The sequence below is a fragment of the Oncorhynchus keta genome, chromosome 7 (assembly GCF_023373465.1).
Source record: "Oncorhynchus keta strain PuntledgeMale-10-30-2019 chromosome 7, Oket_V2, whole genome shotgun sequence".
In the NCBI taxonomy this organism is placed as follows: Eukaryota; Metazoa; Chordata; class Actinopteri; order Salmoniformes; family Salmonidae; genus Oncorhynchus; species Oncorhynchus keta.
In genome coordinates, this window is record NC_068427.1 from 25,383,127 (window position 1) to 25,400,523 (window position 17,397).

A 17,397-nucleotide genomic window follows, 5' to 3' on the forward strand; every position below is an offset into this window, starting at 1 on the left:
ACAGCTTATTCAAATAACCAACTCATCACCAAGCTTGGAGTATTTGAATCAGTTGTGTAGTGCTAGAGAAAATACCAAAACCAAGTTTGGGAAACCCTGGTATAGATAATAAACAGCAGGGTGTCTGACTGACTGCACAATCATATGCCTTAACACACTGGGTTTGATATGACAGGTAGTTCACCACTTGCACTTCTAGAGGCCTTAAAAGCTTCAAAACTTGCAGTGACTACAGGGCAAAACAGTCAAGGACATGGCAAATACTAAACCATTAAAGCTTTGAGGCTTGCTGCCACTCCAATCTGTCCCATATACACATTTAATTGTTGGGGAACTACTACAGTAACACATATCAGTTAAACTGGTACAGCAATCTCACTCACGGGTGCAACAAATGTAACCTCTTACAAGGCACACCTCAAAATGTGTTTATGAGACAGAAACAATACCATGCACCCACTAGTGGTCAAAAACTTTTTTTGCACTCAAAATACGGTAGGGCACTATATTGTGTGGGGTGAAATTACATTACCGTTTGAAATACAGTACTTCTTTAAAGTACGGTACTGTTAAACCAACCATTGGAATGTATGGTATCATTTACCAGTTACGCCTAAAAATCACCCGGAGTGCATTGTGATTTATGGCAATTTATTGTAAATAATATGGTACGTTGCTGTTGTTTTTACAGTATAATACAATAAAACTAACACAGGTAATATTATAATTAATTTTTTTTAAACTAGGCAAGTCAGTTAAGAACAAATTCTTATTTACAACGACGGCCTACCCTGGCCAAACCAGGACGACGCTGGGCCAATTGTGTGCCTTTGTGATTGGACTCCCAATCACAGCCGGATGTGATACAGCCTGGATTCGAACCTGGGACTGTAGTGACGCCTCTTGCACTGAGATGCAGTGCCTTAGACCGCTTAGACTTTTGAACTGTTTGGCCTAGAAACAAGCAGTTTTCTCTGTGCAAACAAGCAATTGCAAATGTAAACCGTCACAAATCTGCATTCAGTTAATTTACTATGGCACCCTGAGGCTGGGGTACAACGAAGCCTAATCATTACAACAATTACTATTTGGGTGATTAAAAAATATATATTTATTAAAAAACTGAAATAGTCTGCATCTCACCCGACAGCATGAGATTGCCGTTTGAAACAGAACATTTTAATCTACAGTAATCATAAACTATTACTGTAAAGAAACATAGCATGTTTGAGTAATTTTTATTGGAGGCTTCCAAGTAAAGTTAATAACAGTCATTTCTGCATTTTACCCATAATGCAGTGCAATCTACAGCATTCATTCTGTAAAACACATTCAAGGTATTTTACTGTGCATTCTAAGGTGTTTTACTGAAGTCTCACAGTGTACAACAACTAAAATGAATGAATGTATGAGGAGTACGTGTGAGGTGGAGTCTCTACTACATGCCTCGCCCAGAGCAAATGCAGCACTGAGGACAGAAGGATGGTCAACATCGCCATGGTGATAGTCCCCTAAGAGAAAGAGTAAAAACACTTTTTTTTTACCATACTGTAAAGATATGTACAGTAGAAATCAGATAGTAGAAATCAGACAAAGAACAAGTAACAGAAATACTGCCATAATCACCTCCGTGAGTAATTCAGAGTGTAGATGAGTAGAGGACCTAACTGTTAGAGAATAAATCCCAGTAGATTCTGTAGGTTCTGTTCAGATGGAGAGAGAGATAATAGTTATGTAATTTGAACAGCCCTCCAGACCCAGTATTCCTCACACATATCAGATATTAATCACCAAACTAGAAAGAAACCACAATCAGTCTCTTACCATCAGTAACAAGATGCTGTCTATGCAATGAAGAGTTGAGTTCTTGTCTCAAACACCATTTTTATACTAGATTTAAAGGCCCAGTGCAGTCAAAAACAGGATTTCCCTGTGTGTTATATACATTTCTATACTATGAGGTTGGAATAATACTCTGAAATTGTGAAAACGATGATAAAGCCCTTTTAGTGTAAGAGCTTCTTGAAAAGACTGCCTGAAATGTTAGCCTGTTTTGGTGGGATGGAGTTTTGGCCTGCCTGGTGAAAGAGAGTTCCAAATCTCTGCCAATAACAGCTCGTTTTCTCCTATCCACTCAGACCACTCCCAGACAGTCCTATCAAAATTCTACCACTTTAATTGAAAACAATCACAGTAAGGTACTTAATTTTTACCCAGAAGTGATAGACAATGGTGAAGTATGATATGGTATAATGTCGTGCTGTTATCAGGAGTAAATGAACGAATAGTTTTATAAACAGTTTTGCACGCTATGCTGTCCCTTCTCTGGTACGGTTGCAACATGGTGAATTTTTTTCATAAACATGCAATATTTACATAACACCTATACACTACACATCCACTGAGTGAAGGCTGACTATATTACTAATACTGTCTGATACCCAGTCTGAAATAACCCCCTTGCCTTAAACACTTCCTGATGGACCATTTACAAGGGGCCTTTTCAGATCTGAAAGAACTGGGTTGGTGCAAGTCTGTTGTTTATTAGGTATGACCATATTATTGACACATACACCAAAGTTCAGATCTACAGGGGGCCATTTCAAAGAGTAAAGATGGAAGAAGCTTTCATTATTTTGCAGAAGCACCCACAGCCAATTCTCACTACCTAGTATTGGTTGCCATCTTGTGGTAGTATCAGGTACTGCATGGTAATGTCCTTGGGATTACACCAGTCATGGTTACATATCTGATTCTGAATACACCGGTGACATCACATCATTATGTTTGAATGAGAAGCAGATGCTTTTTATGTGCTGTTTGGGCACAGTAAATGGATTAGTGACCATCGCTAGTCGACTCCTGCCTTCTATCGTTCCTCCTAAACCTCTGGATGAGCAGACTGTGGTTAGTAGGACCATGAAGATGTGCCTGAAATATGTAGAATACTTATCATTTTATGTAACTGGGTGAATCCCTAAGGTTTTCAATACATGTCCAAGCTGATGCATTAATCAAACATGCATTTCTCAAGAATGAGAAGTGTTATACACTGTGTACAAAACATTAAGAACACCTTCCTAATATTTAGTTACAAACCCCCACCACCTCCCCCTCACAAGGCTGCTGGCCAATGTTGACACACGAGAAACTGTTGTGTTGAAAAACCCAGCAGCTGTGCAGTTCAAAGGCACTTAAACATTTTGTTTTTCCCCATTCACACCCAAGGGCACATATACACAATCCATGTCTCAAGGCTTAAACATCCTTCTTTAACCCGTCTCCTCTCAATCTAGTGACATCAATAAGGGATCAGTTTTCACCTGGATTCACCTGGTCAATTTATGTAATGGAAAGAGACGGTGTCCTTAATGTTTTGTACACACAGTGTATATAGCTGCTCTGTCTGTATTCTGCTGAAACTGTACAGTAGACAACAAATGTGAACAACTATTCGAATTTCAAACAGGAAAGGCAAAAATGTAAAAGGCAAACATTTATTCCATATCATTCTTTTTACAGAACCAAAAGGAGAGTGAATCATCCGACTTCCAATCAAATTCGGAACATCTTCAATGTCTCCATAGTATGTGCACACGTTGCATTCAGTACGAGAGAGGTTCTTAAATATGAGAAGAAAAAAATATATTTAAAGGCCAAACATCCTAGTTTAATTAAAAAAGGAGAAACATATACAGTGCCCTCCATTATTGGGATATTGCAGTATTTTTCTTATTTTGGATCTATACTCCAGAAGTTTGGATTTGAAACAATGACAGGTTAAAGTGCAGACTGGAAGCTTTAATTTGAGGGTATATCCATCCATATCAGATGACCTGTTTAGAAATTACAGAACTTTTGTAAATAGTCCTCCCATTTTAGGGCACCAAAAGTTTAGTAATTGGTCCCATATTCCTAGCACGTAATGATTACACCAAGCTTATGACTCCACAGCAAGGCTGCCCAACCCTCTTCCTGGAGATCCTGTGGGTTTTCAGTCCAACCCTAATTTAACACACTCAATTCTACTAATTAGCTGTTCAACAACACCTTAACCAGCTGAATCAGATATGCTAAATTAGGGTTGGGCTGAACATCTTGGGTTGGGCTGGGCTGAACATCTTGGGTTGGGCTGGGCTGAACATCTTGGGCTGGGCTGAACATCTTGGGTTGGGCTGAACATCTTGGGTTGGGCTGAACATCTTGGGTTGGGCTGAACATCTTGGGTTGGGCTGAACATCTTGGGTTGGGCTGAACATCTTGGGTTGGGCTGGGCTGAACATCTTGGGTTGGGCTGGGCTGAACATCTTGGGTTGGGCTGGGCTGAACATCTTGGGTTGGGTTGGGCTGAACATCTTGGGTTGGGCTGAACATCTTGGGTTGGGCTGAACATCTTGGGTTGGGCTGAACATCTTGGGTTGGGCTGAACATCTTGGGTTGGGCTGAACATCTTGGGTTGGGCTGGGCTGAACATCTTGGGTTGGGCTGGGCTGAACATCTTGGGTTGGGCTGGGCTGAACATCTTGGGTTGGGCTGAACATCTTGGGTTGGGCTGAACATCTTGGGTTGGGCTGAACATCTTGGGCTGGGCTGAACATCTTGGGTTGGGCTGGGCTGAACATCTTGGGCTGGGCTGAACATCTTGGGTTGGGCTGGGCTGAACATCTTGGGTTGGGCTGGGCTGAACATCTTGGGTTGGGCTGGGCTGAACATCTTGGGTTGGGCTGAACATCTTGGGTTGGGCTGGGCTGAACATCTTGGGTTGGGTTGGGCTGAACATCTTGGGTTGGGTTGGGCTGAACATCTTGGGTTGGGCTGAACATCTTGGGTTGGGCTGAACATCTTGGGTTGGGCTGAACATCTTGGGTTGGGCTGGGCTGAACATCTTGGGTTGGGCTGAACATCTTGGGTTGGGCTGAACATCTTGGGTTGGGCTGAACATCTTGGGTTGGGCTGAACATCTTGGGTTGGGCTGAACATCTTGGGTTGGGCTGAACATCTTGGGTTGGGCTGAACATCTTGGGTTGGGCTGAACATCTTGGGTTGGGCAGCCCTGCTCTACAGACTTGTTGGATGCATTTGCTGTTTCCTTTGTTTCAGATTATGTTGTTCCCAATAGAAATTAATGGTAAATAATGTATTGTATCATTTTGGAGTCACTTCTTTTGTAAATTAAAATGTGTTTCTACCATGATTACGAATAGTCCTGAATGACTCGTGAATAATAATTAGTGAACGTTAGACGCACAAATGTTAAGTTTGTAGAGTCACAAACTTGGTGTAAACATTGCATGCTAGGAATACGGGACCAAATACTAAACTTTTCAATACACAAGTGAATTTGTCCCAATATTTTTGGTGCCCTAAAATGGGGGAGACTATGTACAAAAAGTGCTGTAATTTATAAACTGTTCACCTGATATGGATGAAAATACCCTCAAATGAAAGCCGGCCGTATGCACTTTAACCCCATAGTCATTGCATCCTTTCAAATAAAACGTTCTGGACTACCGAGCCAAAATAACTGTATATAATCCAGAAACAAACTTCAGTATTGAGAAAGTAATTTTACAAATTCACATTTAGACATGACAGTTTTCCCTTTCATAGACATATAGTAACATTGGAAAAGACAAGGGGAGGAAACAGACCTGCAGTCAAACATGCAGGGATGTCATAGAACCCCCTTACCCCAAACTCGCTAACTCATGGGCCCAATCCCAAATGGACCCCTAGACTGAGAGGATATGACATGTGTAAGCAATATGATAATACATCTACCTTTCCATTTGATCTACTATGGGGAAGTTTCTCCATATTGCTTCAATCAATCAAATGTACTACGATCTCCACAAGTGCATAGGGCATGGTGTTTAGGGGTCATTTTGTGATTGGGCCTATTCCCCCCTCCTAACCCCCTTTCCCAAACCCTAACCCTGGACCAAAGGTTAGACTAGAGAACCGATACATGAGGCGATACTAGCCAACTCATACCATCTCTGAACACCAAAGAGAGTAGAAACCAACAACCCCCCTCGTCTACCGACTTTAAGAAACACTCTCCAATTCCATCTCCAAATCGACCCCTGTGAACCTTCAAGTATTTCCACCTGGGACTGCTCTCCGGCTACCCCTCCGTTTTACATCAACTTATTTTAGGTTTACAACAAAGCTATGGTATAGGTGCACTCAGATTCAGTCTATACATACAAAAATATTGATAGCAATAGTAGTAATCATTATCATAATAATTCTCCATAATTTCCATTCTAATTTACATACTGTGACGTCGTCGACCATTTAAATACAGTGACCTCACAGTTCCCCACCCCCTGAGTGAATTTTCAAGTTTAAACCCCTGTAGCTACCTAAAATGCAAACAAGAAATTAAGTTCTGTTTTTTAAATAACATTACCAATCAAGAATTGCCACAATAATCATAATCATCATCATAATAGTAACTACATTTCTCCTGGTAGACTTGTGTTTGGATGTGGACTGATGCTTTGTATTTACAAGCTTGCAGTTTAACAATGTGCCTCTCCTCATCCCGTCAGTCAATGTAGACAGCTTCAACCCTAAAACACAAAGAGGACATTTAGGGGACTGAAGAGCTAGTCTGACAACGCACGACGGACAGGAAATCTGTGATAAAGGCAAACTGTAGAACGATTTACCAAATACAGCCATCTTCACTGGCAGGAACAGTGCTGACATATACACTTGCTTAAAGGACAAAACAGGCCGTGCTGTCAAACAGTTTTAAAGCAGCAGGTGGCTGTCCTGTCGCCTCCAACTACAGAACATCAGCAGTATATTTCTGTTCATTTCACTATTTTACATGTTGAAGAGCCACAGCTAGTCGACACCAGCAGGTGATCTACTGCACACATCCGACATTGGTTATTGCGTCTTGCCCTTAAGTGGGACAGAGGGACAGGGGACACTCACCTCCTTCCCCAGTCTCAGGATGCAGCCAAACAGCTGCGACACTTATACAGCCTCTGGTCGTGGGTCCGAATGTGGTTCTTCACATTCCTCATCCTGAAGAATGTCTTATTGCACAGCTACAACACAGAGCCACAATATATATATATACACACACACACACAGTTGAAGTCAGAATTTTACATAGTCATTAAAACTCTTTTTTCAACCACTCCAAATATCTTTTTAGCAAACTATAGTTTTGGCAAGTCAATTAGGACATCTACTTTGTGCATGACAAGTAATTTTTCCAACAATTGTTTACAGACAGATTATTTCACTGTATCACAATTCCAGTGGGTCAGAAGTTTACATACACCAAGTTGACTGTGCCTTTAAACAGCTTGGACAATTCCAGAAAATTATGTCATGGCTTTAGAAGATTCTGATAGGCTAACTGACATAATTTGAGTCAATTGGAGGTGTACCTGTGGATGTATTTCAAGGCCTACCTTCAAACTCAGTGCCTCTTTGCTTGACATCATGGGAAAATCAAAAGAAATCAGCCAAGACTGCAGAAAAAAATTGTAGACCTCCACAAGTCTGGTTCATCCTTGGGAGCAATTTCCAAATGCCTGAAGCTACCACGTTCATCTGTACAAACAATAGTACGCAGGTATAAACACCATGGGACCACGCAGCCCTCATACCACTCAGGAAGGAGACGCGTACTTTTTGGAGAAATGTCCTTTAGTCTGATAAAACAAAAATATAATTAATTTGGCCATAATGACCATTATTATGTGTGGAGGAAAAAGGGGGAAGCTTGCAAGCCGAAGAACACCATCCAACCGTGAAGCACGGGGGTGGCAGCATCATGTTGTGGGGGTGCTTTGCTGCAGAAGGGACTGGTGCACTTCACAAAACAGATGGCATCATGAGGAAGAAAAATTATGTGGATATATCGAAACCAACATCTCAAAACATCAGTCAGGAAGTTAAAGCTTGGTTGCAAATAGGTCTTCCAACTGGACAATGACCCCAAGCATACTTCCAAAGTTGGGGCAAAATGGACAACAAAGTCAAGGTATTGGAGTGACCATCAAAAAGCCCTGACCTTAATCCTAGGAGGCCTACAAACCTGACTCAGGTACACCAGCTCTGTCAGGAGGAATGGGCCAAAATCCACCAAACTTATTGTGGGAAGCTTGTGGAAGGCTAACTGAAACATTTGACCCAAGTTCAACAATTTATGGGCAATGCTACCAAATACTAATTGAGTGTATGTAAACTTCTGACCAACTGGGAATGTGATGAAATAAATCACCTCTACTATTATTCTGACATTTCATATTCTTAGAATAAAGTGGTGATCCTAACTGACCTAAGACAGGGAATTTTTTACGAGGATTAAATGTCAGGAATTGTGAAAAACTGAGTTTAAATGTATTTGGCTAAGGTGTATGTAAACTTACGACTTCAACTGTATATATACACACACACACACACACACACACACACACACACACACACATCAGTAAAACACTGAACAAACATACATACACACAGCTACAACACACAGAGAGGGAGACTGTAACAGTGTTCAAAGGCTGTAAAAGTTTCAGTACGTACAGGGCAGGGCCAGTGCTTGCCCTCGATGTGCCTGATGCGGTGCATGATGAGGGCGTTACAGTCCTTACAGGATGCCCGGCACTGCAGGCAGACGTGGGATGACTTGTCCTTGGGGGCCTGACTGCGAGGACCCCGCAGCTGCTTTAGCCTCGCCCGGCGGATCGAGTCCAACAGGGCAGGGCCTCGGCTAGGCAGGGGCTTAGCTGGCTTCTGCAGACAAAGAGGGAGAAACAGAATCAAATTGATTCCATTTTGTTAGATGACATTAAGGAACACGTATTTCTTAAGATGCTCCAATGCTGTCTTTTTTTCTGGACAAGTACCCAGTTCCATGGTCATGACCCCAGTTCCATGGATAATGACCCCAGTTCCATGGTCATGACCCCAGTTCCATGGGCATGACCCCAGTTCCATGGTCATGACCCCAGTTCCATGGTCATGACACCAGTTCCATGGTCATGACACCAGTTCCATGGTCAAGACACCAGTTCCATGGTCAAGACACCAGTTCCATGGTCAAGACACCAGTTCCATGGTCAAGACACCAGTTCCATGGTCAAGACACCAGTTCCATGGTCATGACACCAGTTCCATGGTCAAGACACCAGTTCCATGGTCAAGACACCAGGTCAAGACACCAGTTCCATGGTCAAGACACCAGGTCATGACACCAGTTCCATGGTCATGACACCAGTTCCATGGTCAAGACTCCAGTTCCATGGTCAAGACACCAGTTCCATGGTCAAGACACCAGTTCCATGGTCAAGACACCAGTTCCATGGTCAAGACACCAGTTCCATGGTCAAGACACCAGTTCCATGGTCAAGACACCAGGTCATGACACCAGTTACATGGTCATGACCCCAGGTCATGACACCAGTTACATGGTCATGGCACCAGGTCATGACACCAGTTACATGGTCATGGCACCAGGTCATGGTCATGGCACCAGTTACATGGTCATGGCACCAGGTCATGACACCAGGTCATGACACCAGTTACATGGTCATGGCACCAGGTCATGACACCAGTTACATGGTCATGGCACCAGGTCATGACACCAGTTACATGGTCATGGCACCAGTTACATGGTCATGGCACCAGGTCATGACACCAGTTACATGGTCATGGCACCAGTTACATGGTCAAGACACCAGGTCATGACACCAGTTACATGGTCATGACCCCAGTACCCCAGTACATGGTCATGACACCAGTTACATGGTCATGGCACCAGGTCATGACCCCAGTTACATGGTCAAGACACCAGGTCATGACACCAGTTACATGGTCATGGCACCAGGTCATGACACCAGTTACATGGTCATGGCACCAGGTCATGACACCAGTTACATGGTCATGGCACCAGGTCATGACACCAGTTACATGGTCAAGACACCAGGTCATGACACCAGTTACATGGTCATGGCACCAGGTCATGACACCAGTTACATGGTCAAGACACCAGGTCATGACACCAGTTACATGGTCATGGCACCAGGTCATGACACCAGTTACATGGTCATGGCACCAGGTCATGACACCAGTTACATGGTCAAGACACCAGGTCATGACACCAGTTACATGGTCAAGACACCAGGTCATGACACCAGTTACATGGTCATGGCACCAGGTCATGACACCAGTTACATGGTCAAGACACCAGGTCATGACACCAGTTACATGGTCAAGACACCAGGTCATGACACCAGTTACATGGTCATTACATATTTTAGCTTAATGATCTACGCATGTCAGCAGAGAGCAATCAAACTCAATTTACAATCTCCAAAAGAAGAATGTAATCTTATCTCAGATCAGACTTTTCTAATGTAATCTAAGAGAGTATTAAAGTGTCAACATTTTGCTAGTTAGTTCCCAAAGAAAAAGTATGGCTGATGAGTAGAACACCCTACCCCTCAGACAGGGTTGACATTGGGTCAGCCTGTTTAACCCCTACTGGAATCCTCAGTCTGATGAATGGTGTTATGGAGAGATAACAGTTAACTTCACCCACCCCAGACCTCCCCTCTACTCTACTCTACTCTCCACTGCGGAGGAAAGCAAGGCATCTCAATAGTTTCATCATGGCTTCCTTTCCTTAATCTGTACGTGAAAGTCCTTCAGTACACCTATGCCATTTCTTTCATCCATCTTGTGTTTTCATGTCAGTAGTACATGAGCAGCAGCCCACTTTTTAAAATATTAAGACTCGCCCAAATCATAGGAGAACGCGCAAGAAAAACTACACTACCCCCCCCACAGTGTTTACCTTTGGTATGTCCCGTGCAACGCAAGTACCCTTTGACCCTGTGGCTCTATCCAGGTGGGGGGGTTTGTGTTGGTGAGAGTTGACAGCCCTTGGTGGCCCCTGCCTCTGGATTGGACTTTGGCTTACACTCCTTTCTTCCCTCTCCTTCTTCACCCTGTGGAGAGTGGGGGGGCCTCCTCTGGCCCTCAGGACCCTGGCTGGGCCCCCCCCGGAACCAAATCTCTCTACCCTTGAGACCGACCGTGTTAGGCAGATATCCACACTCTCCTCCTCCCTCTTCACCCCCAACATGGGCCCTCCTGCCGGCCGGCAGAAGCTGAAGAGGAAGCCTGGGTCTAGGAGCTTGACAGGGGGCTTGATCTGCCTTTTGCCCAGCTCTGGGGAGGAGGACAGGGAGGGTGACTCGGGGAAGGACCCCGCCACAGGTAGAGGGTCTGCTGGTTCCTCCTTGATGACCCTGTACAGAGGATGGCTGTGGATGGGAGGAGGAACAGGATCAGGGCTGAGGATGCTGCTCGTCTCCCTGCTGCTCATACCTCCAGTCCCTCTCTCCATGATCCTTCTCACTCCTTGGCTGCTCCCGGTCCTCATACTCTCCTCTCTGGGCTTACGCTGGGCTCTCCCAGCCTCTTTCATGCCACTCCGCTTCAGCTTATCTTTGGCCATCGGACGCCCGCTGTTGTAGCGGAGCGCTCTGACAGTTTCTGTGGTGACCTTGTGCCTGATGTGGGCCCTGGGAGGGGAGAGGTGTGGGTTTGGGCGTTGGCCATCTGAGGGGATGGATGGTGCTGAGATGGCATAGTCTGCAGGTTCGGGTTTGATCCTGACAGTAGAGACGTTCCTCTTGGGATTTGGAACTCTTGTCTTCCCAGAACAGGGTGGGAGGGGTGGAGGGGGGTGGCTGGCCTCAACACCCCTTACAGAGCGCCTGAGATCCCTCCCTCCGTAGACCAGCCTGGACACGGGCTGCAGCAGATCTGGTAACACTACTTTACTGCGCATGCTCCTGTCACTGGGCGGAAACCGCCGGGGCTGCCTGGGTTTCTTCAGTCTCTCCATGCTGATTGGATACTCAGGCTCAGTCTTTATGATCCTGCTCAGGAAGTGGGCTTTGGCAGGGGTACATAGGGGGAGTGACAGGGGTGGCCCCCCGAACGTAAGCCCCCCTGATGCCTGGAGGCGAGGTTTCCTCCTCTTGGTCAACGAATAGTTATTGACCTTCAACTTCCGGAGGCGTTTTTTCTGCCTCCAGCCAATCAGATCCTCTGGTCTGGGGAGGAGGGACGTCCTCTGTAACCCGAGCACGCTCATCAGGCGGTACTTCTCCAGCGCTCGGAAATGATCTTTCTCATCCTCGTCCCCCTCTTCCTCCTGCTTCACCCTCACTATGGGGGCCTCAGAGCCAGCCCTCTGTGTGGAGGAGCTGGAGTTGGAGGCAGGATGGGGGACAGGGAGAGGTTTTCGGCCCCGAGGAGGGCTCTCTGTCCTGGGAAGCAGTCTCTGAACTTCCTGGGCGGCCCCGGGAGTAGAGCGGAGAAGACGCGTGTGGGGCGAGGAGGAGGAAGATTGGGTGTTTCGGGAGCGGGGGTTGGAGGATACGTTTTTTGGAGGAGAAGAAGATATTTTACAAGACGGAGATTTGAAGTCCATGAGCTTCATCCTGCGGGTGGGGCTGAGGGGGAGACCGTTCTGCCCTAGGGGGAGGGGGCTGGGTCCGGGGGGGCGACGGGGTGACCGCCTGGTCGGGCTCTCCTCCCTCGACTCATTGGACTGATCCAGAATTTGTCTGAAGCCATCATCCACACCACTTACCCTTCTACCCCCAGCCACCCTGCCCTCTCCAGCCAACCCCCTATTCTTCCTCCTGTTCCTCTGGTGGTGGTGGAGCTCCAGGGGAGATCCAGGGATCTGCGATGAGAAGCCCAGGGCAGGATGCTCCATGGTGGGGTATTGGGCGGCGTGGTATCCCTGCTCCGTCTGGAGGGCAGAACAGGCCTCCACGGCAGGCCACATGCCCAGGTGACGGGCCATAGTGCTGACCTCTGGAAGGTCCTCCTCAGACACACACAGAATAGAGGAGTAGGAGAAGTCCAGCAGAGACATCAGGATAGACTCACTGAAACCTACAGGACAGGGAGAGAGAAGGTGGTTAGACAGGCAGACAGAGAGGAACAGCTAGAAAGAGAAAGTCATTGAGTGAGTGGGATAGAAAGGTTGTCTGGATGAGAGAGTGAGGGGAAAGGAGAAAGATGAAAGAAAGTGACAGTAAATCTTGGCACCACCATCAGTCCTAACCCACAGACAGTTCAATCGAGTAACAGGCTTAACTGAATGGACAACATATGAATGCAATATGACATTTTATTAAATAGTTTGGGGAATGGCCTTGTCTGCGAGGGAAAATCCTTGGAGCAAGATCATATGATGGCAGGTCGCCCTATGTGGGACTGCTGGCATCGAAACCCCCTCCCCCTGCAGGGGGAAAGGAGTTCCAATGCCAAGGCCATAAGGTAATAATGATGGGGAGGTGGATGGTTGTCAAACTGTTGCTGAAAAACAGCAAGTGAGAGAACATCGGTAAGTTGACATAAATACATCCCAAGATTTACACCCATTGGTTGAGAGAGAGGAAGGTATTAATTGTCAGAGTGAGCCCATAGGTTTAACAGCAAGCATGAGGAATGAGCATTATTGTGTTGTGCTAATAGGCCACAAGGTAAATAGCATTCTGCACATGGGAGAAGAGGAGAAGAAACAAGAAGCTTTGCTGATGATGATACGTTTTGTCGTCATTCCCACTATGCCTGTAGAATAGGAAACAAAGTGACTTATGCTGACTGGGTGAAGTTAAACGAACATTCAGACCAGCTTTACTGATTTAACTTCTGTAAATGACATATGTTGAGAAGACCAGAGGGGGGACCAAACATGAGGAAGTGAAAAAGTGGAAAAGATAGTGAGGTAGAAAGTGCTGTTAAGTTCCTTTTCAGAGCAGCAGCGGTCATGTCCACGCCAAAACATGGGCATCCACAAAAGGAGAGAGCAGAGTAGATGGAGGAAAACAGAGACAGATGGATAAAGAAATAACCCCATTCAGAAGTGTGTGTCAATCTTGTACCTGTGAGGTCGATGTCAGACCTGGAGCTAGGGGCGGAGTCCATCTCAGTGAATAATTCCTGAAAGTACTCGCTCACCGCTGCCAGCACCGCCTTGTGGGCGGAGTAAGAGCACCCGCCAGTCCTCAGAGTGATGTCACAGAACAGCCCCGCCTCCCGCTGGCTCCTCAGTTTACTCAGCATGTCACGGCTGTGTGACATCATCGTCTGAGAGAGACGCCTCTCACCCACACGCTTCTGTAGGAGAGAAAGCGAATTAACACGACCGACAGTAGAACAGAGTCACCAATAACGTGAGAACGAGGGTGAGAAAGGGATTGAAGGAAAGAGAATGTGAGAGAAGGAAGTGTGAATGAGAGCAAACGTGAGTGGCGGAGAGATGGGGGAGAGAACGACATGGTGAAAACATCATTCAGTATCAGTGCCTTCACATCAGGATGCTCTATGGTGCCATCTCTTACCTTGGGTCTCTTGTTCCTCTGCTCCAGGCACGCTGGACATCCCCGGACAAAGTCTCGGATCTGGAAGTACATCCCTGAGGAAGGGTCAATCATGTACATTATTGCAATGATCATCATAACGGATTTTATATTAATGAAACAAACCATTTTACACAGGCAATGTTTTTGACCACCAAAAGGGTCATTGTTTTTTTTAACCGCAAAACAAGATCAGTATTTATTCAATGTAGTTCGACATTATACAGCATCAATCGGACTTATGTTGCAATATAATAACACCTCTGTCGAACGCCTGCAGTTCACCTTCTCTTTTAGGTCTCTCTGGTTGTAAAGAGGGACTTCCCTCTTTACAGAATAGATGAATACATCATCTCACCAGAGGATAGGAGGATAGAGAAGTTTGGAAACACTGGCCTATACTAAGCCTCGCGAGAACATTACAATAACAGTCTACAATGTGATGAGATGAGGTGTAATTATTTTGGCTGAAAAGCCACTTTCAGGAACATCCTAAGTGGTGTTAATCATTGTCCTGTGTAAAAAGGGTAGAGGAGTAGGAGAAGTACTGCAGAGACAGCAGGATAGACTCACTGAAACCAACAGGACATGGAGAGAGAAGGTGGTTAGACAGGCAGACAGAGAGGAACAGCTAGAAAGAGAAAGTCATTGAGTGAGTGGGATAGAAAGGTTGTCTGGATGAGAGAGTGAGAGAAAAGGAGAAAGATGAAAGAAAGTGACAGTAAATCTCGGCACCACCATCAGTCCTAACCCACAGAGAGCTCAATCGAGTAACAGGCTTAACTGGATGGGAGATCGATAATAACCAACCATCCCATCCGACCAGACTCACCCTCCCACCAGTAGTTCTCGGCCACTGATCTGTACGTATCCTCCAGGGAGTGGTGGCACATGCCTGGCCGCCGCCGGTGGAAAGTGGCGATCGCCCCGAGTCGTCGGTCCTCGTCTAGCACCTCCCGGTAGTGGATGAAACCTCTCTCCAACTTCTTACGGTACAGCAGACCATCAATCATGTCAAAGTTTGGCGAGCAATAAACGGACCCACGCCCCTGCAGAACACTGGGGGCGTCGGGCTCCCCCGCGGGCACCCGCGCTTGGTCCAGTAGAGGTTTGGATGGAGAAAATGTGTCATCATTCACATAATGCATCTTATAGTTGCAGTCGCCGGCCATTTTAGACAGATGTTTTTAATCTGCTGTAGCCTACTTTTCCCTTATTGAGTCAATACCTCTTCCTCTCTGCTGTATGACAGCAAAAATCAAAAGCTGTCACTTTTTTGCAGCAGGACTACAGCAGAGGGAGCGTCTGTGTGTCACGGCTGGAAGTTTCCTCGACCCAAAGTTTTCAAGTAGACCTACATGAACTCCACATGGATGCAGTTACAGGCGTGGATTGTGACCAATGATTACTCACACGTCAGGAACACATAGGATGCAACGGAACTTTGAAATGAACCCATTTGCAACCTATTTAGATAGGCTATTTATGTTGTATTCCATTGTGTGGTTAAAACAGACCAAGTACTGAGACAGTGGCACAATTACCCACTAAAATCAATACGTAGCCTATCCAATAAGAGTCAGCAACACAAGACTATGTCAACTATTTGTTAGTTTAGGAGAAATGTCACCAGCATAGTTCAATGGAGTCAACATCTCTTTGGCGATTATACATACATTCCAGGGTCATGATCATAATCCGAGCAGAGTCCGGTGTCTGAGTCGATAGCCTATCCTACACAAATTGTGTAATCCAACAGACACTAAACATGTGCACTCCCTTGACAAGTCCAAGAGGTCATTTGATGATGATGGAGTCAATAACAGTACACATGAACCTCATATATTCCAGATGATTACGATGTAGGCTAGGTCTGGATAGATTAGCTTGTTTCACTGGAAAATTGTGTTTGAAAAATAATAATTTTTAGTTTTTATTTATCCCAAATTCAGCCACTGTGCCCATAATCAAAATATTGGCTAATGACGATCGCACCCACCCAACAAATTAGGAGGAACATCGCGCCAATCCCAGGCATAAACACAACTGATAGGCTACAATGTAAACACTTACTGATCTTCCTAATTCACATCACCGGGCGCGACAATGTATCACTGAAGTGCCAACAAGACAAATCAACAGATGTAGCCAATGCATCCCTCTTTTTCTGCTTGCAATTGTCGGGTGGCCTCTGTAGCTAAATGACGACGACTCACTGCCCCCCTGGTGTAACTTGTGATTTCTTTCGCTAACTCGGAAGCAACATGATGATGCAGCGATCTGTCCAGCATCGCGAGTTGAACGACCGCGTGAAGCGAGGTATCTCGTCGATCACCACGAATATAAAAAATGTCTAAATAATGTCTCCAAAAACAACACAAGACTCGCATCTGTGGTATCCGACTCATTCCATATATCTTCTCTTTACGCAAAACCAGTCAGACGATCAAATAATCATATATATTTTTTAACTCGTAACCTTCTGTTGGTTACTACATGACAACCTAACTCGTTCTAACACTCGCAGCATCTCTCCCTCAATGCCTATTAGTAGACCCTTTAAAGAGCCCCAACCATAGACAATGCGATTGGCCATTGGAACTGCCAGTCAGATGGTGTTTTTTCATGCATCAAGATAGGTTGTTGACGGCAGTTTTGCCTCGCTTGGTGTGATTTTTACAAGTATCAATTCCGCTACTTCTCATATATCACCCAATACCTCTCTAGGGGATTCACATATGCTTAGATAATTCTCCTCATGCATTCAGACCAATAAATGTGATCAGATACCAAAATGTTCAGGTATTCATCTGCTATGGGCTATAAATAACATGTTTTATAAATGCACTTCACCCACAAAGTTTATTAATGTGAATGCATTATATGCAGTAGTTTAGATAATGTATGTGCCCCAAAACTGGAAGGCAGGAGTAGCAGTATTTAATTTAATTTTGTATCACCGAATTTAGAA

At 45.2% G+C, this 17,397-nt stretch overlaps 1 protein-coding gene across 1 annotated transcript; it reads right to left on the reverse strand.

Moving 5' to 3' along the window:
- Positions 1-3,483: 3,483 nt before the first annotated feature.
- On the reverse strand, positions 3,484-16,945 carry LOC118386206 (uncharacterized). Its single transcript, XM_035773746.2, has 7 exons — positions 15,259-16,945; positions 14,409-14,482; positions 13,950-14,184; positions 10,832-12,954; positions 8,560-8,769; positions 6,952-7,067; positions 3,484-6,578 (listed from the first exon to the last, which is right to left on the reverse strand). The coding sequence occupies exons 1-6, from the start codon at positions 15,596-15,598 to the stop codon at positions 6,966-6,968; spliced, it is 3,084 nt and encodes a 1,027-aa protein (XP_035629639.1). The 5' UTR covers positions 15,599-16,945; the 3' UTR covers positions 3,484-6,578; positions 6,952-6,965.
- Between the last annotated feature and the right edge of the window lie 452 nt (positions 16,946-17,397).